The 23,608-nt window shown below is 43.0% G+C and overlaps 1 protein-coding gene and 1 long non-coding RNA gene across 12 annotated transcripts in view; one reads left to right on the top strand and one right to left on the bottom strand.

Annotated features, from left to right (window-relative positions):
• Window positions 1-23,608, top strand: part of SMARCA4 (SWI/SNF related BAF chromatin remodeling complex subunit ATPase 4) — a 66,423-nt gene that overhangs the window by 35,036 nt on the left and 7,779 nt on the right. For 5 of the 11 annotated variants that reach the window (XM_079958942.1, XM_079958944.1, XM_079958939.1 and 2 more), the window contains 13 exons: window positions 610-676; window positions 1,811-1,921; window positions 3,195-3,437; window positions 5,092-5,205; window positions 8,523-8,630; window positions 9,685-9,771; window positions 11,018-11,064; window positions 12,230-12,396; window positions 14,127-14,290; window positions 15,483-15,710; window positions 15,930-16,028; window positions 16,278-16,355; window positions 17,878-18,105. In XM_079958942.1, coding sequence (XP_079815068.1) covers window positions 610-676; window positions 1,811-1,921; window positions 3,195-3,437; window positions 5,092-5,205; window positions 8,523-8,630; window positions 9,685-9,771; window positions 11,018-11,064; window positions 12,230-12,396; window positions 14,127-14,290; window positions 15,483-15,710; window positions 15,930-16,028; window positions 16,278-16,355; window positions 17,878-18,105 — 1,741 coding nt within the window. The remainder of the gene's footprint in view (window positions 1-609; window positions 677-1,810; window positions 1,922-3,194; window positions 3,438-5,091; window positions 5,206-8,522; window positions 8,631-9,684; window positions 9,772-11,017; window positions 11,065-12,229; window positions 12,397-14,126; window positions 14,291-15,482; window positions 15,711-15,929; window positions 16,029-16,277; window positions 16,356-17,877; window positions 18,106-23,608) is intronic. The other 6 variants (XM_079958945.1, XM_079958941.1, XM_079958949.1 and 3 more) reach the window with 3 other exon arrangements.
• On the bottom strand, window positions 5,670-17,871 carry LOC307206159. The gene is made up of 2 exons (XR_013834293.1): window positions 17,249-17,871; window positions 5,670-5,866 (listed from the first exon to the last, which is right to left on the bottom strand). It is a non-coding gene; the product is annotated as an uncharacterized lncRNA (long non-coding RNA).

Below are 23,608 nucleotides of genomic sequence, written 5' to 3'. Positions count from 1 at the left end.
ATAGCAAGAGATCGCTGAGGGAGTGTGGCTGGTGTAATGCTGGAAGTATGATTTAACTCAGACTTAGCAAAAAGCTGGTTTGCACTAACCACTGCATGGCCAGATTAATCCCATTCAGTTCTTTGATCCCATGTAACTATATAGTTGATTGATTTGAATCAGGTGGTCAGAAGTCAGTGCTATGAAATGTGTAAATACTGTATTTGAAGTGCCATTGAGAATAGTCTGCTTTGTATTATTCCTCCAAAGCTTTTAGTGTTCTATTCTTAAGAGGAACTAGGTCCATAGTTCATATCGTTATTTGATGCAGTATTTGCAAGAGAGATGGCAAAAGCATTACATGAGCTTTGCTAATAAAACAAATGGCTGCTTGAAAAACAAGTTTGCATGTCAAACTCTGTTTCAGGATTGGTGAAACTGACTCTTATCTCCAGCTGACCAAATCACCTGATGAACTGGCAGTTGTGAATGCACATTTATAATGCGCTTTGGTGATGTGCTATTTTGAAAGGGGCTGTACACAGTTCTTGTTTTTTAAACTGCCAGTCTTCGTATTATGTGTGGTTCGTGACTATATAAAATGGAGTCTTTGCTGTTTTTCTGTTCTAGAACTCTCTCAAACTGGGCATATGAATTTGATAAGTGGGCTCCTTCTGTGGTTAAAGTCTCATACAAGGCAAGTATCGTGGTTCAGATTTTCATTTCAAATTTGTCAAGTCAGTTATGATTCCAAGGAAAGAACCGAGCATCCTCTGACTGAAAGCAAATTGTTGCATTTCCCTGTACATTCAGCAACAACTGTGGCATAATATTGGGGGTGGGGTCACCTTTCTGTTTCTTAAACTACTCTTGCCCATCAGTGTAGCAGGTCTGCTACAGAAAAGCTTCTTCTAAAGTTAAAGAGAGAAAATGTCCAGCATATTTGTTTGTGACCCAAAGTTGTCAGCCCTCTCCCAAAGCCTCTTGCTTTTCCAGTGGCGTAGCGTGGGGGTGCAGGGGGGGCCGGCCGCACCGGGCGCAACATCTGGGGGTTAGGGTTAGGGGGCGCAAATCCATGGGTTAGGGGGCGCAAATCCATGGGTTAGGGGGCGCAAATTACTTGCCTTGCCCCGGGTGCTGACAACCCACGCTACGCCACTGTGCTTTTCAACTTCTTTCCTGCAAATAGCACACAGCTTCCCCCCATAATCCCTCAGACCTGTGTGTGAAAAGAAAATTTCTGTTTCCTTAAGTGGTATGCATCTTCATCAGCCCTTCCCCATTAACCCTTCTTTCTCAGTCATCTCCCTGTACCTTCTGCCTTTTTCTTCAGTGCTCCTTTTTAATTTACATTTCCTGTTCCTGCTTATTTGTGCAGTGTCTGCCTTTCTTATAATTCCTTCCAGCCTATCAGCTCTATATTCCTTATATCTAAGTTTCCCTCAGCCAGCTCCACAAAGCCCCTGTCTTTTGTTTGTCTTCCTTTGCTAAATCTTGACTGCAGACAACTTTGTTAGAAAGTTCAAGTTCATATTAGATCATCACTCCCCAAACTTCAGAGCATGGGAAGACACCCAAAGATATATCATTTGGCATGAATATTTGGCTTTTTTATTGTATTATAATTTGGAATGTTTTAATGTGGTTTTTATTGGATGGTTAAAATGGAAAACTTAATAAATATTTTTTTTTATAAAAGAAAAGAAAAGAAGGAATGCTCATGTTCTAGCTCAGCCAGACAGAGTCAGGGGTTTCACAGCCACAAGTGCAACACAAATATCAATTATTTCTCCAAATTCTGTGCTTAGTTTTTCTTAATTCTTTTTGTTAGGGCTCTCCAGCTGCAAGACGGGCATTTGTACCTCAGCTTCGAAGTGGGAAGTTTAATGTTTTGCTCACTACATACGAATATATCATCAAAGATAAGCACATTCTTGCAAAGGTGAGGCTTTCCTATTTGAAAGCAGGATTTGCTGGTGTGTTGATTTTCCATTAGTTCTAGAAATGAATCATTGTGGTATCCTGAAGGTATAGACAATATTAAACAGCTTTTCTTGCAAAACCAACATTAAGTAATATACATTATTAGTATTAGAATAACAGATAAATGAAGCATTTACAACAACCCCTCACCATGCATAACATTTTCTTGATTACTGAAAAATGGAGGACCCTTGCTTATTTTGTCCTTTTAAACCAGGGACAGGGAACCTATGGCTCTCCAGATGTTCCTTCCTTGACCACTGTCAATGCTGGCTTGGGCTCATGGGAACTGGAGTCAACATCTGGCAAGCCACAGGTTTCCCCATCCCTGAATTAAACTGGGGTGTCCCCTCTCCCAGTCACTTGATCTTCAAGATGGAGCATGTCAGTTATGCCTTCTGAAGCAATTCAAAGTGGCAGGCCCCTCTCCTCTCTGATTAAGAGCAGATACACGTCTCACCCATAATGAAAGGGAGAAAGAAAGATTGTAGAGTAATTCAGCTAATGCAAATGGCACTTGTTTTATATGGTACTGTGGTTGAATATGATATGCAATCTCTTGCTTCTCGGTTCTCATTTGGGTGAGATACTTTTCCTGCAGTAACACCTGTACAGTATTATTTGCTCATTGGTTGCATGAATAACACTGCATGTGCTCTGTTGTGTTATGTCCTTATTAAATTTTCAATAAAAAGTAATATTGAAAGAACAAAAACAAATAACGGCTTTTGTCAGCCCACATGTCAGCTGCCTTGTATGGCTCAATAACTTCAGCTGCAATCATCGGACCCTTTGCCATAAAGCAAAAACAGTGTCCTGGGAGATGTTGCCAAGATGGGGTATTAATAAGTGCCAATTCACAACTTTCTCATCATGATTACATTTGAGTAATTGCTCACAAGAGCCCTAACACTAGTTTAGCCTATGTGGGATGCTTCAGAAGTTGCATTTCTCTGGAGCATTTGAGGATGGTGAGAATTTCCCCGTCTTCAATATTTCCATTATATTGATTCTACCTGTTATATTGCTTCTACAAGTTAGTGGCATAGTGAATATTCCCCTGCATTTTTCTTAGGTGCAAATCAAAACTGAACTAGTTTAACAGATACCTAGCTACATCCAAACTATCACCTTGCTGTGGGGTGAGCTGTACTGTATTGAAAGCCTAACAATCATGCCTGAGAAGTAAACTCTTAAGTAAAGTAGATTTGGTTACTGTCCTGCATCATCAGATTCGTTGGAAGTACATGATTGTTGACGAAGGTCACCGAATGAAGAACCACCATTGCAAGCTAACCCAAGTCCTGAATACACACTATGTAGCTCCACGTCGTCTGCTTCTCACAGGGACTCCACTACAGAATAAGCTGCCTGAACTATGGGCTCTGCTCAACTTTCTCCTTCCAACTATCTTCAAGAGCTGTAGCACATTTGAACAGTGGTTTAATGCTCCTTTTGCCATGACTGGAGAAAAGGTAAGTGCAGGAAGAAACGTCTACCAGTGTTTTTCACCCAGGGTTTTTCACTCCAGGCTCTGGAGTCATTCCCTGTTGGTCCCATGAAATTTTGCAATCTTCCACCTTCACTTTCCCCTCCTTGCACTGTCCAGTCACCCATAAACATTACCAGTTTTTATTTAATTTTTCTTAGGGGGAGGGGGTTGGATTTCTTTAGGGTGTCACAATGTGATACAGATGTGATACAAAAAAAAAATACTGTTTTTAACCAATTTGATTTATTAGAGTCTTGTGATTCTGTGTGACTCCAAATAGTTTTATTGCAATGATTAGGTCAGTTGGCACAACGTTTCTAACATTTTGTACATTCTTTTAGTGAGCTCAAGTGTTAGGCCACATTTACTTTCAGAATTGACTTCGCTGTTGACTGTCTTAGTATACATGCATGCAGCATACTGTTCTGATCAGATGCAATGGTGAATTTCCTTCCAAGGCCTCTCTTCCACTGTGTATTGTTCAATATAGTAAGTACCGATGGGACTGCAATTAACCCATAGTAGAAGGCACTGCTAAAGAAAAACACCTTTCTGGTGTTTGCTTTTAATATTTTGCATTTCAAAAGACAGTGCTCACTCTGACGTAGAGTTTTAAAATACTACGCCACTTTTGTGTACGTGTGCATTTGGCACTTCAAATAGTTTGGGGCAGAAGATGAATAAGGATAGAAGATCCACATTTTCCCTGTGATTACATTTGGTTTGACTTCTGGGTGGACATTTTCCTCATTCCAAGCCCTTTAAGAGAACTGTAGCATTTCTCCCTCACTCCTGCCCTCCTCCTCCTGTGGTAGCATGTATGTGAAGGAGGGAGAGGGGGGAAATGTGAGAGTTTATTTTGGGGGAAGTGGATGGGAAATTATATCTATCTACACACACACACACACACACACACACACACACAGTGCTGTTACACTCTGTTATTTTGTTTTTCAGTCTATGCAAGATGTTTCCTCTAATTTGCCATGTTGTAATCTTGATGCTCACAGCATTTTAAGTCAGGGTTACAGATTGGTAAATTAGAGCATCCGTAACCAATGGTGACTTGGGGCCAAATTAAGTAGACTTGCCTCTCGGAAGCCAGGTTGCTGTCAATCAGCAAAGGGGCTGTAGGATTTGAAACCGAGAAATGGATGGCAGGAGGAATGTACTAAAGCTTCACCCTTCCGTTCCCTGCTGCTTTTCCCTTAAGAGACAGCACTCATATCTGTTGCAGCAAAAAGGCTGTCTGGAACCCCCGCTGGGAAAGGGGGCTGTAGGGGAAGCATCAGGGGCAGGAGGCATTAAGCACTGTGCCCTCTTTGACCATTTTACACCTCTTTGGTAGTCTGGATTTGCTTTCAAATATCTTCTTCAACCCTGCTGCATTTATCTATCTATTGATATGTGAGATTGCGTAATTGTTGCGGCAATTGTGATAATTTTAGGGGATTAGAGATGAATCAGTAAAATGAAATTTTTTTGGTTCATGGTTTTATTGTTTATTGTTAACATTATACTTAATAATGATAGTATGGGCTTTTTGTCTGAAAGTGATCATACTTTTTTCTAGTGATGTTGGGAAAATATATTTAAATAACGCTTGTTTCCTTGAATCTGCGTGCAACTAAAAACAGGTGGATTTAAATGAAGAAGAAACTATTCTGATTATCCGTCGTTTGCACAAAGTGTTGCGTCCCTTCCTGCTAAGAAGGTTAAAGAAGGAGGTAGAAGCACAGCTGCCTGAAAAGGTAACACTTAAAAAGCAGGCAATATTCCAGCTCTTAGTAGAATCTTTCATGTCATGTTGTCCATATGCAAGTTCTTCTGGATGGCATCATTCCTAGTTTACTTGTTTTGAAGGGGCTGCTGGAGATTCTGTTTTATCAAGGGAAGTCTGTAGAGAGGCTTGGGACATGGGAGGCATGATGGTCAGTTGTAGAGTGGCAGTTCAGCACCAAACTAAAATGGTTCTTTGGTAGCTGAGATGGGGAAGACCTAGAGTTGGAAACTTGGAGAGCCACTAGCAGAATGTACAGTACAAGACTAGACAAACAAATGGCTTGTCTCAGAATAAAGCTTGGTATGTATCAATGGACCATTCACATAATTTCAAAGAAGGCTGGGGTACTGCTACTAAAGAAATCTTTCATTACGTCAGGCTTAAGATGCTCCTCTGTGTGCTTTTGACTTGTTGCGGCTTTTTTGCTGACTATTGTCTAGAATTTAGGATTGTGATGCTCCATCCCCAACACAGAGCCTGAAATCTGTTGTAATATTTAACTTTGTGAGAATATTTCTGACTTGCATTCCGTTTCTAGCTCTTGTGGTTGCAGAGAAAAATCTGAGCACTGCAGTTTGTGGGAGGAAAGGAAGCCCTGCTTTTGGTGCAGCTGTCTTCATTCTGTAGGGCTTGAAAAGAAAGATGGTAAAAAATAAGTGTGGAACTAACAGTTCTGGCAGTATTTGTCCTTCACTCTCAGTGCACACACCGATCCCAGTTCATTATTATTCCTATTTATTACCGGTAAATTTGTATACCACCATCCAAATATCACAGGGCAGTTCACAACATAAAAATACAAAATGAAAACAAACTGCATAATAAATCAAAACCAATAACCCCCTTCCCACAAACACATATTAAAAGCTATAGAATTTACTTGGTTGGTGTATTTTGTGATCTGCATCCTAGACATGGGGTGTAGAACTCAGAGGCTGATAGAATAAGAGCTTTCTGATTCAATTAATGGTATTTGATCTCTCCCAGGGCATGGTTGGATCCTACTCCAGTGAGCTGCACTGACTACTACCTCTTCCCTTTCAGAATGAGATCACAAACGGGGCATGTCCTGAGTCTTTTTGATTCAATCTTTCCTTAGACCTTTGCTAACAGCTGCTTCCTGGGCATCTGACTCAGGAGAGATCCCATGAGGTCCTGTTGACTATTAGATATCAGAAAGATCTGCTGTAATGAGTTTTACAAACAACAACAACCACCATCCTAAAGTTCATGACTTAAGGCAAATTTATCCATAGAGGAATCCCAAACAAATGTTTTTGGCAGAAGTTGACCTAACTGCCTTCATCTCTGCATCACTGTAACTTATCACCATTGTCAGTGTCATCACAGATCCCTATACTGTGTGTAGGTAGATGAGATCCTTTCATGCAGATGAGATCCTCACATCTGCATGCAATGCCAAATTTTGCCCTCCAGGAGAGCTCTCTTCTGACAGATCTGCTGTCTACATGAATACCAGCTTCCAGTGCAATCGGAGGAGTCATCAGTCAGGAAGTTTGGGGCCCTTTCATAACTTCTGTAATTCTTGCTAAACGACTAAGAGATTCACCACCACCAATGGTGTTTCCAGCTCAAAGGTCTTCATATTTCCATGTTGGGATTGTATAGGGCTTGGCTCTTTCTCACCTTTCTGCAACACAAGCCCTCCTTATAAAACAGACATGGCCATGGAGAACTTATATTTTGTTTGTTTGGTCTCATAGAATCTTTGGACATACTTGGTGGGTTATGACCACAGAGATTACAAAACCAACTGTTCAGCCACCACAGTTGCACTACCTGAAAACTGAGTCTGCAAACTCTGGTGGATACAGCTGCATGCAAACAGATGCATGCCTTAACACAACCTGTTAAGAAATTAATCTGACTATAAACACTATTCTGAAGGAGAAATGGTGGTACTCAAATCTGCCCCAGCTCTGTTTGGTTGTCTGCTATGTCCTAGGATTTGCCCATCAGCTCTCTTACTAGCTCTTTTCTGTGAAAGGGTGCTCCAGAAATACATTAATATTAATATATTTAAAAAAATATTTTTTTTATATACTAGGGGTTGTACCCCTACTTACATTGCTTGCCAACTCCCTCCCTTTGCACCCAGGCAAACCCCACCCTCCCTTTATGCCTGTTCAACCTCCCTTTATACCTCACTCGCCTAAATCCTTCCTTTACTCTTAAACCCTCAAAAATCCCCCTCCTCCCTTTATACCCCCAAACTCTCCTGCTTCATGAAGCCCCACTTCGCTGTACAACGTGCCTCCCAAAATCCTTCCTCCTGCAGCTCATCCCAAAAAACAACTTCCCCTCACAGCTTGCCAAAACCACCACTCCCTTTACATGTCGCCAAACCCCCATCCCTTTCGTCCCTGTCCCTCACTGCTGCTGCTGTGTGAAGCTGTGGGGGGAAGGAGAGAGAGAAAAAACACATTTTGAAATTCAAGCTTCCTTCTCTCTCTTTACAAGGCAGGAGAGAAGAAAGCTGCTTATTTCCCTTTGTTTCCCAGTCTATTGCTGCTGACCAATTAGAGAGAAGAAAGTGCATTTTAAAATGGGGCAGGAATGAAGGGAAAAACGTTTCTCTGCTTTGTTCCCTTCCCACCCCCACCAGTAGCAGTGAGGAGCTCAGGAAACAAACTGGGCCTGCTCCAAACCTTTCCACCCCACCCCCTGCCTCAAGTGTCCCCCATCCTATATTTGTGCACCTGGTTATTCCTGTCTAAGTGCAAAACCTTTCTTTTGTCCCTCTTAAAAAGCATTTTGTTGGGTTGGACCTAGTTTTCCCATCTGTGAAGGTCATCTTGCATCCTGATTCTGTTTTCTGAAATGAGATACCCCTCCCAGTTTGTTGTCGTCTGCAGATTTGATTCGCATCCCCTCTGTTCCTCATCCAAGGACAGAACCCTGTGGCACCCCTCCTGTTACTTTTTTCCAGGATGACGAGGAACCATTTGTGGGGACTCTTTGGAAAGCCTTATACCAAATCAGAGACCATTGGTCCTTCTATCTCAGTACTGTATACACTGACTAGCCCAGGCTCTCCAAGGTTTCAGACAGAGCAACTTTTCCAGCCCTACCTAAAGGTACCAGGGATTGATTGAACTTAGAACCTTCTCCCCAACTGCCCCCCAAATACTGCTACTCAAAGATTTCTACAAGTCTGAAGACACTGAAAGCAATGCAATCTTCCAAACTCAGGAAGGTTATTTGGATCCATGCTTTGTGAATGCAGTTTCATGAATTAATATCTCCTCTCTCTGTTCACAACAGGTGGAATATGTGATTAAGTGTGATATGTCTGCATTACAAAGGGTACTTTATAGACACATGCAAGCCAAGGGAGTGCTGCTTACGGATGGATCAGAGAAGGACAAAAAGGTTTGGATTTCAGCCTTTTTCTCTAATGTGCAGTAAGGACAGGCATCTTATTGTCAGGTCTAGTCAATGAGTGTTTTTATTTTTTTCATGCAAGGATAGTTGTTATGATAGACAATGTTTTTTCAGAGGGGGAAAGCATTTTACTAAAGAATTTGAGTTTGTGCTCTTGAGGGCCTTCAGATTCATGATGAAGAAACATCAGCTCTCTTTACACAAGCCATTGAACAAGCAATAATAGTATCTGACTGTAACACTGTTTTGAAACGTAATTTTAAAATTTCTTACTAGTTCCAAAATTTGTAGCAATATCAGGGTGAGAAGCTTTCCTGCAGTGGTGCTCATTTTTAAAAACGTGATGTTGCAACATGGTTGCTTGAATAATTTTTGTGAAGAGGTGCACGTTCATGAAATTGTTTACAGTGGTGCCCCGCAAGACGGAAAACCCGCTAGACGAAAGGGTTTTCTGTTTTGGAGGCGCTTCGCAAAACAAATTTCCCTATGGACTTGCTTCACAAGACGAAAATGTCTTGTGAGTTCCTGCGGGTTTTCCCCCCTTTTTCCCCCCTTTTCCTAAGCCCTAAGCCGCTTATCAGCTGATCCGCTGATAAGCCGCTTATCAGCTGATCCGCTAAAAGCCGCTAAACCGCTAATAGCACTAATCCACTAAGCTGTCAATGGGCTTGCTTCGCAAGACGAAAGAAACGCTATACGAAGAGCCTCACGGAACGGATTAATTTCGTCTTGCGAGGCACCACTGTACTTAGGTTATCTGGTTGCATACTGCTCAAGCAAAAAAGCCAAAACAAACACACACTTCATGAAATAAGGCAAAAGAAGGTCTCTGCCATGGTTCCTGTACTGTCCAACATTTGTTCCATGGTTTAATCCCTAGAGAGAAAATGATAGATTTATTAGGAAGCACGGTGATGAAATATGCCATAAATAGTTTAACACCCCCCCAAAAAAATTTTTTTTAGGTTTTGCACACATTGCTATCAATAATTGTAGTTCACTGAGGGAGAAATGTTTGAGTAGTGCTGTCTTATTTTTCCAGGGCAAAGGTGGTACAAAAACGCTCATGAACACTATTATGCAGCTGAGGAAGATTTGCAACCATCCCTACATGTTTCAGCACATAGAGGTAAAGAAGTGTTTTTGGTGTTGACATTTTCAGCCTGCTCAATGAGGGCAACTAGCAATGATGGGCCAAAAGTATTGCTGGAATACTTGTTCTTTAGCAGGAATGAGGAACTGCAGCCCCCCCCCCCCGGTGTTGAACTACAACTCCCATCAGCCCCAGCCAATATGGCCAATGGTTTGGGATGTTAGTTGTAGTCAAACATCATCTAGAAGACCACAGGTTCTCCCTCCTGGCCTACAAAGTAGTTTGGGCATGGGATGTCTCGTAAATGTTAGATTGACCCACCATTTCTATTCAGTTCTGTCCTGCTTCCACAACTTATTCTACCTTCTGGAACCTCCTCAATGCTGGGCCTTAGCTGTGCAGCTACATGGAGAATCTGACATGCAGTTGCATATTTCTTGCTGCTGCGACTTCGTGTGATAATATTAAATATAGTTTTGCTAAGAATGCAGCTCCTTCTCCACACTCATGCACCCACCACCCCGCTTTATCCCACAATTTGAAGATCCAAAAGTTAACTGTTTAGGCTCTTTTTAAGTTCTTATTCATAGAGGAGAGGGTTATCCAAAGCTGGCCATGATGGCTACACTGCCTCCACAGTTGGTGGCAATAATTCTTCTGATTACCAGCTGCTGGAAACCACAGGGGGGACAGAGTATTTTTGTGCTTGGATCCTGCTTGTGGGTTTCCCACAGACATCTGGTTGGCCACTGTGAGAACAGGATGCTGGAATGGATAGACCATTGGCCTGGTCCAGTAGGCTCTTAATGTGGTTGTATATAGTGCAATACTTTGACAACATCAGCCTTTACCAACCTGGTGCCCTTCATGTGCTTGGGACTGTTAACTCCCATTGACTGCAGTCAGCAAAGCCACCGTAGTTCTAGTTCAAAGGATATGGAGGGCACCCGGTTGGCTTAATGATGGAATCTTGGAATCTGTATGGAAAGCTTACAGATGTGGAATCCAGTGATGTTTGTCTCTTGTTCTTCTGTATATATTTATGCCTCATTGGAAAAGATTTCAAACCCAACTGAAGCATCAATTTATTTGTAGGGTGCTTAGATTTTAAAATTGTCATAATAATGGTTATGATAGCTGAAAAGTTAATTATTGTTTACCATTATCTCTTTGCATGTTACTAAAGCATGTGGACCATTATCTCTTAGAGGAAACCGTCTCTGAAATATTGTTTGGCCTGTTCTGTTCATGCTTAGACTGGCTTTCTTTTGTTTTGTTGTAGGAATCCTTTTCTGAGCACTTAGGCTTCACTGGAGGCATTGTGCAAGGGTAAGTTGGCCACCACAAAGAATTTTAGGAAGTGCATGTTTTTCTTGGGTAATCACTGAAACCAAATGCTGAAGAGGAGGAGATTTTTGTGCCCTGCTTGTGAGCTTCCAGAGACATTTGACAGGCTGCTTCTGAGTTATTGTGGGATCACTCACTGCTTTCTCTTCAGTAAAAGGATTTTGGTTAGGCTCAAAGTGCCCTCAGAACCCCCAAACCCTCTATTGTTCATTGAGGGGTTCTGGTGAGTCTTTTTTTCTCCAGGAGAAAGAGCAGGCCTCTTCTCATCATTGGGCACCAACACTTGCCAAGTGTTATGTTAGCCTGCCTGTTTTTAGCTTACAGAAGCCCTCACAATTCTGTTCCTAGTGTTCAACATCCCTCCTTTTAACCTTAAGTAAATTTCCCACTTGTCTTGTAGTTCCACCTTCCGTGTTGGTTTGTGGTTCTGGTATTTTCCAGAATCCTTCTGTCTTTAGCTTTCAAGGTTGGTTGCTCTCAGTCATGTATCAAGCATGTATTAATTACCCTGCTGGCTGTACCTTGAGTTACCCTGAGAGCACCTGGGGACCCCACAGCTAGAAGACTAGTTACGATTAACATTTCCCCCTGAAAAACACTAATGTCAGCCTTTCCCTGCAACCTGAAGCTGTATAGAAGTATTAGTTATGTTCTAGAGCCTTCTTAGTGAAAGGGCTGGTGCCGTGTTTTTTTTTGTTGTGATTATTGGCACGGTTTTAATAGATTTTATATTTGTACATAGTTTTAATTCTATCAATGTTTAATTGTTTTTTTCATTATTGTCCCCTCCCCCTGTGTTTTTAGCAGTTCTTATTTTTATCTGTAAGCCTCCTTGAGTCCCTTAGGGGAAAAGAGAGAGTGTAAATAAATAAATAAATGATTGATTGATTGATTGATTGAGCGAGCCACACTGTCAGTTCACACAGTTAAAAAGGAGATCCAGTAGGGCCAGGCTTTGTGTAAAATTGCTGTGTTTCTTGAATAATTCCCAGTATACACTGAACATCCAAGACTTCCACCGCAAACACACAAGCATTGCTTGGCAGGTAAATTGATGTGAAAGCAGGTCCCCGAAGGCAGAATGTTAAAAGCCACTATACCAGAAGAAAACAGTTTCTTTGTTTCTCCTCCTCATGTTCTGAACCAGGCTTGACCTGTACCGCGCTTCAGGGAAGTTTGAGCTCCTAGATCGGATTCTTCCCAAGTTACGAGCTACCAACCACAAGGTGCTGCTTTTTTGTCAGATGACCTCCCTCATGACCATAATGGAAGATTATTTTGCTTACCGTGGCTTCAAATACCTCAGGCTAGATGGTGAGTTTTGCATTAGGGCCTGTAATGTTGTAGGAAGGCCTGATTTTGGCACGCGGTTAATAAAGTACCTTTCTTCATGTAGTCTCTGTATGTCTTTAGTCAGGCTGTGTGTGTGGAGCAATGTAAGAAAGTGAAACGCACCAACTTCAGTGCATAGGAAGATTCTCTTGGCATGTGCAATTTTGGGGTGTGATCCTGTATGGCCCATGGTGTAGCATGTGGAGCCATCGTGTAGGAATTTGAGCTCTTCCCTCCCCCACTGGGCCCACTTCATGCTAAGCTTACAGTGTTCTGGCTGCACCATTTCCAGTTCTTCCTCTCTGCTACAAACCTTCACAAGTTGATTTCTCTTTCAAATTTCAGAATGGCAACCAGACACTGTCAAGTGGGCTGATTCCTTTGCTTAAGTTACAGTGACCTGCTCTGGTTCTCCCTCCCCTCCATCCTTCAAGTCGTACTCTTTCCCAACGACGCCCCCTTTCAGGTGGTTCTCTTGAAATGATGGCTCCTTTTTTTTAGTAATGATCCCAAAATACCATTGGTTTAAACATTTGGGCAGATATGTTCCTCTATCACCAGAGGATTTGAGCACATTCCCTCTGTATTTATTCCTCTTTGGTTATGCCAGCCTTTTATTATTTCAGTTTTCATGTTTCCTCTTTTTTTCCTGTCAACTGGTTCCATAATTAGTGGCAGCGACCCTGTTCACACATATTTTTTTTCCATTTTAAGGTTGGTTTGTGAGGTAAGATCAAGAGCAGGTCTTGAACTCATTCCCCCTCAACACGTGATGCTTCACTTTGCATGGGAATGAGGCCTTTATGGTGTGTTCCCAAGTGAATGCCATAAAGTTTGAAGTATTTACAATCTGACAGGTGACAGTCCAATAGCATCATGTGCTGCACATGTGACCCCCAACACTGGTCAAAAATGGGGGTCTGCTTGTATTGTGCTAGTAACAGAGAAGGCTAAGTGTAGCCAGAGTTGATGGTCTACACTGGGCAAAACAGAAGTCTGTTTATGTCATCAGCGTAGGCCTTGCATGGTTGCTACAGAGGCCTGGCAGATCACGTACCCTACCTCCCATGTCACCAGTAATGCTGACCTAGGAACTTGCTACATGATACACTGTGTGATTGTAGGTCAGTATCTAGTTGAGTATGGGGGTCCCAACCATGTAGAAACAGCAGCCGCTCTTTTATAAATCGGCCTTAACATAGCCTGCCCCAATGGTTTCCTTGGTGAATGATAGTGGACAAAAGCAGGATGGTGCCTTTTTACTGCAGGTACTGGTGTGCAGCTGAGTGTTCATTTCTATCTTATTCCCCTCTTATCCCCAGTTTGGAGTACAGAAGTAGGAAGAGGCAGGATTGGGAGAAAGCACCAGTACCAACTTCCCTGTCCTCTCTTTTCCCCTTCCCCCTCTCCACCCCACCCCAAGACAGTATCTGCTAATCCAAACCACCTGATTGTTCTCTGATTGTAAGTTGTCTTTCGTAATACCATTAGGAACTTAAATAGTTAAATTGATATGCAAGCTCTCCAGACATTTTGGAATGTGGGTGTATATCTCAACTTGGTTGGTTCCCAGTATAAAAAATGCTTCCCCTCTGTGGACCAGTGCTATGCTTACCCAGATTTCTGGGGTTCTTAAAGATGACAGGCTTTCTACTCAAACCAAAATTTGTAGCAGTGGGGGGAAAACCACTCTTGTCTCTCTACTTTTAAAGGAACCACTAAAGCGGAAGACCGTGGCATGCTGCTGAAAACGTTCAATGAGCCGGGCTCTGAATATTTTATTTTTTTGCTGAGTACCCGAGCTGGAGGCCTGGGGCTAAACCTACAGTCTGCTGACACTGTGATCATTTTTGACAGTGATTGGAATCCCCACCAGGTAATAATAAAATGTATTTGTGGGCTTCAGAAATGAAGTTTTTGAAACTGAATACTAGTATGGGAGTGGGGTGGAGTGAGGTTGGTAATGATAAATTTGTAGTATGCCTGTCTTATCTGTTGAGCTGATACAAAAGAAGCAGAGCTTTTCTGTGTCTTGCTGTACTTTGGTCAACAGTAAATGCACATCTATTTGATTACTGAAGTTCTGGATTTTCAACAGAATCTTGAATGTTAGTGCTTCTCTATAGTAATCATGTGCCAAACATGATGGGAATCTTGGGGTAGAAATCTTCCTATCACCTCCTAAAGCAATCTGGCAACACTGAACACACTATGCCATGGATGTCTTTGGGAAACTCCTCACAGAATTGATTAACAATGTTTCTTGTATCCCATGCTTCTTCCTAAAGGAAGCCCAGGGCAACTAACTTAATGTAATACAGAAAAATACATAAAGCCGTACAGCATTTAAAATGTCAATTACAATATATTTAAAATGGCATGCTAATACCTTCAGCGCAGAGACCTCACAATTATGCCCCAAAGTCCTAGACAAAAGTTTTAACATTCTGCCTGAATGTGGCGAATCTAGCAGACTACCTGATTTCAGCAGAAACAGACTTCCTTAAACAGGGCACTTTTGCTGAAAACACGCTGTCCTAAATCACCTTGCCACCCCTGCTGATGGGACCACAAACAGGACCTCTCCCACCGATCATTAGTTTTGGGTCAGAAGCTATGGGGAAGGCACTCCTTCAGGTACTCAGGTCCCAAGTTACGGCTTTGTAAACCAAGATTTATGTAAAAAGTTTCTATATTACCCTTCGCCAGAGTTTCCAAGACATACACACACACAAATATATAAATAAAACCAGCTATTCCGATAACTCTGGTGAATGGGCCACAGAGTAGAACACTGGTCTTCAGTGGAAGGGTCAGAACACACTACTGGTTCACAGGCTGACCTAAGGTAAGTCACAGCAGCTTCACTACTACTATGCAAATGTATGGTGGTAAATTAAGAAGTGGGTTCTGAACAACACTGATCTCACGTAGGTGCAACTTAATCCATTGGAGTATTGTGGGTTGAATCTCTCTAAAGTGCTGTGCATAAAAGCACATGAAGGTGATAGTTGAATTTTAACTACTCTCTGAACAGTGAGAGCTTTCTTCTTCTCTCCCTTTCTTAGGACCTGCAGGCCCAGGACCGAGCGCATCGCATCGGGCAGCAGAATGAAGTCCGTGTGCTGCGCCTTTGCACCGTGAACAGCGTGGAAGAGAAGATCCTTGCTGCAGCCAAGTACAAGCTGAATGTAGATCAAAAGGTTATCCAGGCTGGCATGTTTGACCAGAAATCTTCCAGCCATGAAAGGAGAGCTTTTCTCCAGGCTATCTTGGAGCATGAGGAGCAGGATGAGGTAAGGGAGCAGAGGGGTGGTTTTTTTGCTTTCTCCTCCTCCAGCGTATGAGTGGTGAATGCATTGCCTAGCTTTGTGCTTTGTATGACGCTGACGCAAGGGACTGTGGGCTGGAAGGAAATGGCATGAACCCTTGTCATGCTAGAAAGTGAATTTGAGTGTCAGTGAAAGGGGCTGGCTTGACAGCCCTGGAGACTGAAGTCCTCTATCTATCCACAGACCAGATACAGCACGGGCAGCGGCAGTGGCAGCGCAAGCTTTCCCCACACTGCCTCAACCCTGTGCCTCAACTCCGACTTGGAGGAACCACCTTTAAAGGTGAGAGGGGTCATTCAGTCGCCGCGCCTGTCCAGTCCTTCGCCTCACTGTGTTTTAAGACTGTCAGCAAAGTTGCCAACTCGGGTGGCGAACTTCCCTGTCCACTGAGACTACCCAGCTCGTTTTTACATGAGTAGCCAAATCAAATGTGAAGTAGTAAAAACACATTCAATGTACAGTTTTGAGCAGTGAGTTGCCAGATGGTACATCTCCATACGAGTTAAACGGGGCTCTTTTGAAATCTTTCAGGAGGAAGATGAAGTTCCTGATGATGAGACAGTTAACCAGATGATTGCCCGGCACGAGGAGGAGTTTGACCTTTTTATGGTGAGAGTGACTGCCTTGCTTCTTGCATTTCAAACAGGTCAGCCTTATCTTCCTGAATTCAGTCTAGTATTAAGGTATACTGGAGGGGTGTTAAGTAGTGTTAACTAAAAACATCAGTCTGGGTCTAGAAATCAAGAGTCCTTCCAATAAAGAGAAGGGGTTTTTTTGGGGGGGGGGGGAGAGAAGATACAAGGTTTCTGCAAATTCTGCCCTTTCAAACCCTTTGAGTTCATTCAATTAACTGATTATGCTTGCTTTAAAAAATCCCAGTGGCAGTGAAAGCCGGACAAGCACCATGGGTTCTTGTACAAAAAAACATAAACTTGAGGAAGTACTTGTGTTCTGGTTGACTAGGGTGGCTATTAGTCTGAGTCTCACATTATGGCAGCAGTAGTGGAGAGAATGAATAGATAGCTGAGAGTGCCATCTTATTCTTTGTGAATAAGCTGTTACCCAGTTCTAAGGCTCAGGGCAGGTGACATACTGCAGCTGTTGGGTTGGATCCTATGCCCTTGGGATGCTGCTGTCCTTCTGTTTCCTCCAATTATCATGAGCCCCTCACTTTAGGGCCCTGAGAAAAAAGGCAGAAGGGGGTGGGGAGGAGAACCCTCCTACCCTTCAGCCTGTGAACACCTAGGTTTACACTAGCTACAGGTTGCTAGAGGAGGGGAGAAGGTGACAGGTGAAGTTCTGGATTTTCAACAGAAAGGAGGGAAGTGGCAGCTGAATCTGGCTTCTTTCAAAGAAAATGATTGCATTGTTTCCTTCTGCTCTGATATGGTGTCTAGGGACAAGAGTTCTAACAGGTAGAACTCGATTCATGCTTTTCCATAGAAACATACACATTTCAGGTATAAACCCCTTTTGGAGCATACTTGAAATGGCTTCCTCACCTTTCAACAGGCTATCACGCATCCATGCTGCCCTCCAAAGCCTGTTAAATTGAAAATAAGCCCAATTATAAAATTAATGAGATTTATGTCAAGCATATTGCAGCCCAACCTTCATCCACTAGGCAAAGGGTGGCTAACCTGTGGCTCTCCAGGTATGGTCGTACTCCAGCTCCCATCAGCCCAATAAGCTTGGGAGTCCTACAACATTTGGACATTGTCTCATGGACAGGGCATTCCTGGGTTTTATTTTAATGAGAGAGGCAATATATAAATATTTTAAATAAATTAATGTTGTTAGGCTCTGTCTCCTTTTGATGGCAAGTCTCGCCCTACTCTAGGGACATGATGCCTGCTGGTGTTTCCCCACTGTCTCTCAGCAGAAACAACTATGATTGTGGCATGAATTAGTGCAATTTTTATCCTTTGTTTTCTGTATAACCCCTAGTCTGCCCAGTATGTTGCTAACACAGGCTTAGTTTCCCATTGATGACCTTCTTCTGCTTGATGACTCTCTAAGAGCAGCTGCCCTGGTTCCAAGTAGAATATATAACCAGTATGGCCTTAGAATATATAACTAGTACAGCCAACATACTCTTTGGAGCCTTCACCTCAGGCTATTTTCCTTACAGCGCATGGACTTGGATCGCAGGCGAGAAGAAGCCCGCAATCCAAAGAGAAAGCCACGTCTAATGGAAGAGGATGAATTGCCCTCTTGGATCATTAAAGATGATGCTGAAGTAGAGAGGCTAACCTGCGAGGAAGAGGAAGAAAAGATGTTTGGGCGAGGTTCTCGTCACCGTAAGGAAGTGGACTATAGTGACTCGCTGACTGAGAAGCAGTGGCTCAAGGTATACATGGTACAGCATCGTTCTCCAATGATTTTCTAAATTTTTATTTCTACTTGTGTCTGTGCTGTCTGTCTGTGTGTCAGAAAGTTGAGGAAAATACCCAGTCTCAGAAGTTTTGATGGTCAGCTAAGATTGTGCTAGCAAGCACCGAGTTTGGCAACAATACTTTTTCTACACAATTATCAGAAATACTATGATGTTGTTAAATTGATAACCTAAATGTTGGCATTTATAAAGTCTAGGAGCTTTCTTGAAACACACATCAACTTCACCATGCAAAACTTCTGTTGGGTATTAGGAACTCAGCTGTGTGGAAACCATGTTGCCAAATTTAAATTCAACTGATCTCCTTGACAGATTGCAAACATTTCAGATGCAGTAAGCCTGCTTGCTATGCAGCTGAGTGTATGCTCTTCTTGCCAGTCTGGCCCAGCAAATATTTCATCTTACTTGTTGCTAGGCAGTGATCCAGAGACTGGGGGCTCTTTGGCCTGCAAGAGGCAGACTTTGGGGCAGCACGGGGAGGGAATAGGAAGCTGGTCCTGAACTGCAGTAGCCATCCCGAAGCACTGTTCCTCCTCCGAGCTTGTGCAAGAGAAAGAAAGTGCAGGTTTGGTTAACTTTGCTCTGCTGCCGATCAAGCTAAGCTGGTTTTTCTTTGTGGAACATCCCAGATGCTGAGTTAGGCTCTTATGAGTTGAAGGATTCAAGCCCAAGTGTTAATCAGCAAAGGAGGAAGAGATGTTCTGCTTTGTTCAGCCTTCCCAAAGGGTGAGAAATTCAGTGTGCAAGTTAGGAGCCAGAGAATCTTGCTATGAAATTCAGTTATGAGTTCCTCCTTCCAACCTGCTCCCTTAAGGGCATGGTGGCGAAGCCAGGTTCTCCAGCTGAATAGTGAGGCCTCCTCCCACACGTTATGCTGTCCTGTTTGTCCAAGGCAGGGACATGTGACTAACATGGTGAACCCCCGTTTCAAGACATTTCTTACAGCTTTGTAGAGTGAACCAAACAAGGTGTCCTGTCCAGACTAAACACTAGACAAGGATCTGTCCACTGTACTCTGAGTCTCGGTTCTTGTTGCCTAAAATACTTGAAGCTTTGACATTTCTTACCATAGACTTCTGCTTGCTACCGGAGGGGAACACCCAGGCCTATGGACCAAGTGCACAGAAAGTGAGCCTGGCCTTAAGAAGACCCATAGAGCACATGACTGAAGTCATTAAGGTGGTCTCTGCCACGACTTATCCTGTTAGAGGCATTCTAGCTAGCCTTAAGGCCCTGAAGGAGGAGTTGTCAGAAAAATTAAAAAGCTACAACTTCTCTTGCAAATATTCTTGTACCTCATGCATGCTATTGTTGCAAGTGCTGACATTTTTTTGAGAGAACTTATTCCTTCTTTTCCTGTTTCTGGAGAAGTGCAAAGACCATCCTGGAACTGTTAAGGGGAAACAGTTTTGTCAAAGAAGGTGGCTCAAGATGCTCTCACGTCCACTAGCTGGTCTCTGCAGACCTTGACATGTGTCTACATCTTTGTGCTGTTTCATCTATCCCTTTGGAGAGGAGCAATGCTTTAAAAACCTGTACCAGTACCTTGCCATTGGGAAGTTTGGTGCTGGTCAGCAGGTGCTTTTGAGCTACATAGACCAGTGCATGTAACACGGTACTAAACAACTCCTTCTGGTAACTGCCAGTAGTGTGAAAGTGAGGTTGCCCATTATGCAAGTTAGTTGCATGTTCTCATGGGCACCTGCCTGTCTTCCCTGGAACAAATTCTTTGGGAGAGGGACTGAAATGTTGAGGTGGCATGCATGCCTTGCATGTGTCAGATTCATTCCATTTGAAGATCACAAGCTGAGAAAGTCATCTGCTGGAGACACTGGGGAGTAGCTGATGTTCAGCAGTGTCTCTAGATGCAGCATATTAATTTCCAAGGGCAGGAGGCCGAAACTCAAATCGAGAAAATGCCATTCCAGCTCTCCAGCTTCTCTGATGGTAATGGCAATGCCATTAGAGGAGATCTGCTTAAAAGACTGTGCCTCACTGCAAGGTTTTTTCACAGGCCACATCACAGCAAACCAGATTTCAGAGAAGTTTATTTTGCAGAAGAGTCACTGGCATGATGACTGTTGGTGTTCCAACAGTTCCAGAGGAAACGCAGGCATCATGCATCAGGATTCATGCAGGCAACACTTCTACTTCAACCCAGAGATTGTTCAAGCGCTTTCTAGCTTGAGACCAGCATGGGTCTTTGTCACCAAGTAGAGTATCCTTTACTGGGTTTGAAGTGCGTTTGAAACCTTGCTGAGAACATGATCAGCACCTTGATGCTTTGGATTTGGGCTTTACTTTGTTGGACTTTACTCTGTTCTGAGTCATCATACGCCTTGGTGGGCAAGCATAAGCCCACTCTCTTTCATCCCCACCCCCTTCCGGGGCTGAAAATGGCACATGTGTCATTGGTCGCACATGCCTTGAACGCATGCAAAATGGGAGCTGCCTGTATTTCATATTGGGAGCTCCAGCATTTAAACCTTCGCAGGTGAAAAAGCTGTGCATGGCCCTTTTACAATATACACTGCATACATTGAATTTGAAGGGCTGTGTGCTGTAAAATATCTACTGTCAAAGCTAAAAGTTGAAACGCATCCTGCAGTTTTCTGTGAATCAAGTAGACATCTAATAGTCAAACTTGGGTTCTTCAGTCTGCAAAACCTTTGCTTCAGCAATTCTTACAGGGTCAAGCTGCTTTTTACAACCAAACATGGAGCACTTTGCTGTGGAAATTGCTGCTTTTAAATAAAAAGAAATCACTTTAAACTTGTCTATATGATCAGATCAATATTTGGTGGGCACTGAAGCAAAATTATTGCCTATAACTGGTTTGTGTTCTGCTTGTGCAGACCCAGAGTAACCTGGTGGAGCAAGATATTTATTTCTGAGTGCTGTGCACATTTTCATAAGATCTGTCAGTATGAAGAGAGACATGTCTAAGCCTATCTTTCTACCAAGGGGTATCCAAACCTTGCTTATAAATTAGAAAAACAGTGCACGAACCTCAGGGTTCTGATGCTCTCACCTACCTCCAGTGAGCAGACCACTGCCCAGCAACAAATAAAACAGAAAATGTTTTCTTAGCTGAAAATTTTCTGTCCGATTGTTTATTGGACAGTAATCTATAACCTGCATGTTTCAGTGGTAGTCTGTTGGTTGTATAGTGTGCTTGTTGTTTGAGTTGTAGTGTGTGAGGTCTTAGGCTAGGAGTGGATGGTTGTACAGAGGAAGAGGTGGGTGCTCTCTAAGTCCTTCCCAGAGACTTTTTGCTTCAGCATCTGCTCCTTATTGGCTGGTCAGAGAGCGTGCCCTGTCTCTGGACTGCTACCTATCAAACAAGTAGAAACAAAAAAAGGTAATACCACTTTTTCTGTGTTACACCGTGTTTGAAGGTAGCAGGGAGGAAAATATCATTTTATTTTATTTTTGCTTCTGATCTAAGTACTTCAAAAGTTAGATGCTTTATCAAAAGATAATGAAGATCATATGTTGCCAATAAGTCCATCACTAAATATCAGAGTGACCTGCCAAGCAAGGTTATATGTTCTGCTCCTTTATTGCAGATCACCTTAGTTTCCCCCCCGACAGAGTCATTGAATTCTTTTTTATATTTAAAAAAATTGCAGAAGCGTAGCCATATTAGTTCTAAACAGCAAACAAACTACCATGTTTTGCATTATGAATGCCAGGGATATCTGAGCTTTCATCGAGTAAACCAGTTAGTCTCTAAGGGCGACATCTTTTCTAGAAGATGTCACATAGCAACCACTGGCTGGCTGAAGCAGTGCAAACAAACTGGCAGGCAATCCTTGCCAGGTTTATTAATCCATTGTATGTGATGACGCTGCATATGGATGGTCCACACATTTGGTTTCTGGTCCTGAGAAGAAATGTGAGGGCAAATCCATTCGCCAGATAAGTCTCTGTCAGACAGAACCATGTGGCACTTACTCAGCTGCCTCTTTTTACAAACCAGGTATTATTCCAACTGGGCCGTCTTCGTGGGCATGCTTTTCTCCTGCATCTTTACCCAGTAGCTGGATTCTCCAGGGCAGCATCTTCCTGCCTTCTGATAGGAAAGGCAGCATGTTTGGGATCTCTCTGTAGCCCCTCTTTTCAAGGCTGTCTTGAGCTATGCCCACTAGCAAGTAGCTGAGGCTTAACCACCAGGAACCACACTAGTCATAATAGACAGCCCAGACTTCAGCTGTAATGCTTTGCAGCTACACGGGTTGCTTTCATATTGAAGTTGAAGATCGCATCTTTTTACCACGCATAATGAGGGAAACAGGAAACTGATCTCATCTAGGAAGTTCCCTGGCACTTAAAGGAATTGTGCCGGTATCTGAAGACAATGTGCTTAGTTTATTAGGTGGAGCATTTCTTGTAATTGCCTTTTTTGAATATCCCACCCTATCCAAAAGAGCAAGCAGAAGCGAGAATACCTTCTTGTGGAATGAGCGTACCCCACAGCTGGACAGTGGATCATTGACCAGAGGATCTGGAAAGGGATTAACAATGCTTTATTTCCTAGGAAAGATTTTAAAACCTGCTACAGCTTAGGGCAGTGAGTGGCAAACACAGCCATACCAGTGAGAGGGAAATTGCTCAAGTGTGAGCCAAGCTGGTTTTTTGTTCTTTTATGTTTTACATGGGACAAGGGACTCCATTTCAGTTCTAGATCAAGAAAAAGGAACGCCTTTAGCTCCCGGATATGTTTCCATTGGACTCCACATTTAATGTTTCATACTTGTGCCCTTTAAAAGTGAATTCTGCTTTCCACTAGAGCCCAATCGGAATCTAGCAAGGTCTTCACCCCATACTATGTGTTTTGGTGTTCTCTCTTGAAGAGGCACAGCAGTGTCTCACAGCTAATGTTCTGGACAACCTTTCCTGGTATGTCCTAATTGATCACAAAGCAGAGGCCCCAACAAAAACATAGAAACTACGTGTATTCATAGTTCCTTGAGTGATTTCACCCCACCCTCCTTCCTCTGGAGGTGTCTTGCTCTGAGTGAGACAGTAAGACCTTAAGACTTTGGAAGGGGATGAATAGAAAGCAGCATTCTGGGACCCCTTTTGTTTTGACACCAGTTCTGAGAGAGATGTGGGCACTCTTCTCCCATGCACCGGAGCTTTCTGTGGTGTTTCATGTGTTGGCCAGTGCTGAGGCATAGTACCTAATGTGTGACTAAAGAAGACCATTCCAAGAAGGCGAGTAATCTCCATATTTGGGGGGAAAGTGAGGTTGAGGCGGGGAATTTGAAAGTGGCAGATAGAGTAGGTGGAACCCCCCCATAGGCCCAAATATCTATAGAAGAAGAGTGAGGGCAATTTCTTAGACTCCAGTCTTTTTCTTTACAGTCATTCAAGAGCCGCTCTGCCTCTATTGCACTTGTTCTCTGTTCACCAAATTGACCAGAGTCAATATGACACATGCAGACTCCAGGTCTCAGTTCCT

Source organism: Podarcis cretensis (genome assembly GCF_951804945.1).
Source record: "Podarcis cretensis genome assembly, chromosome: 17".
Lineage (NCBI taxonomy): Eukaryota > Metazoa > Chordata > Lepidosauria > Squamata > Lacertidae > Podarcis > Podarcis cretensis.
This window is presented reverse-complemented; position numbering and strand designations above follow the sequence as displayed.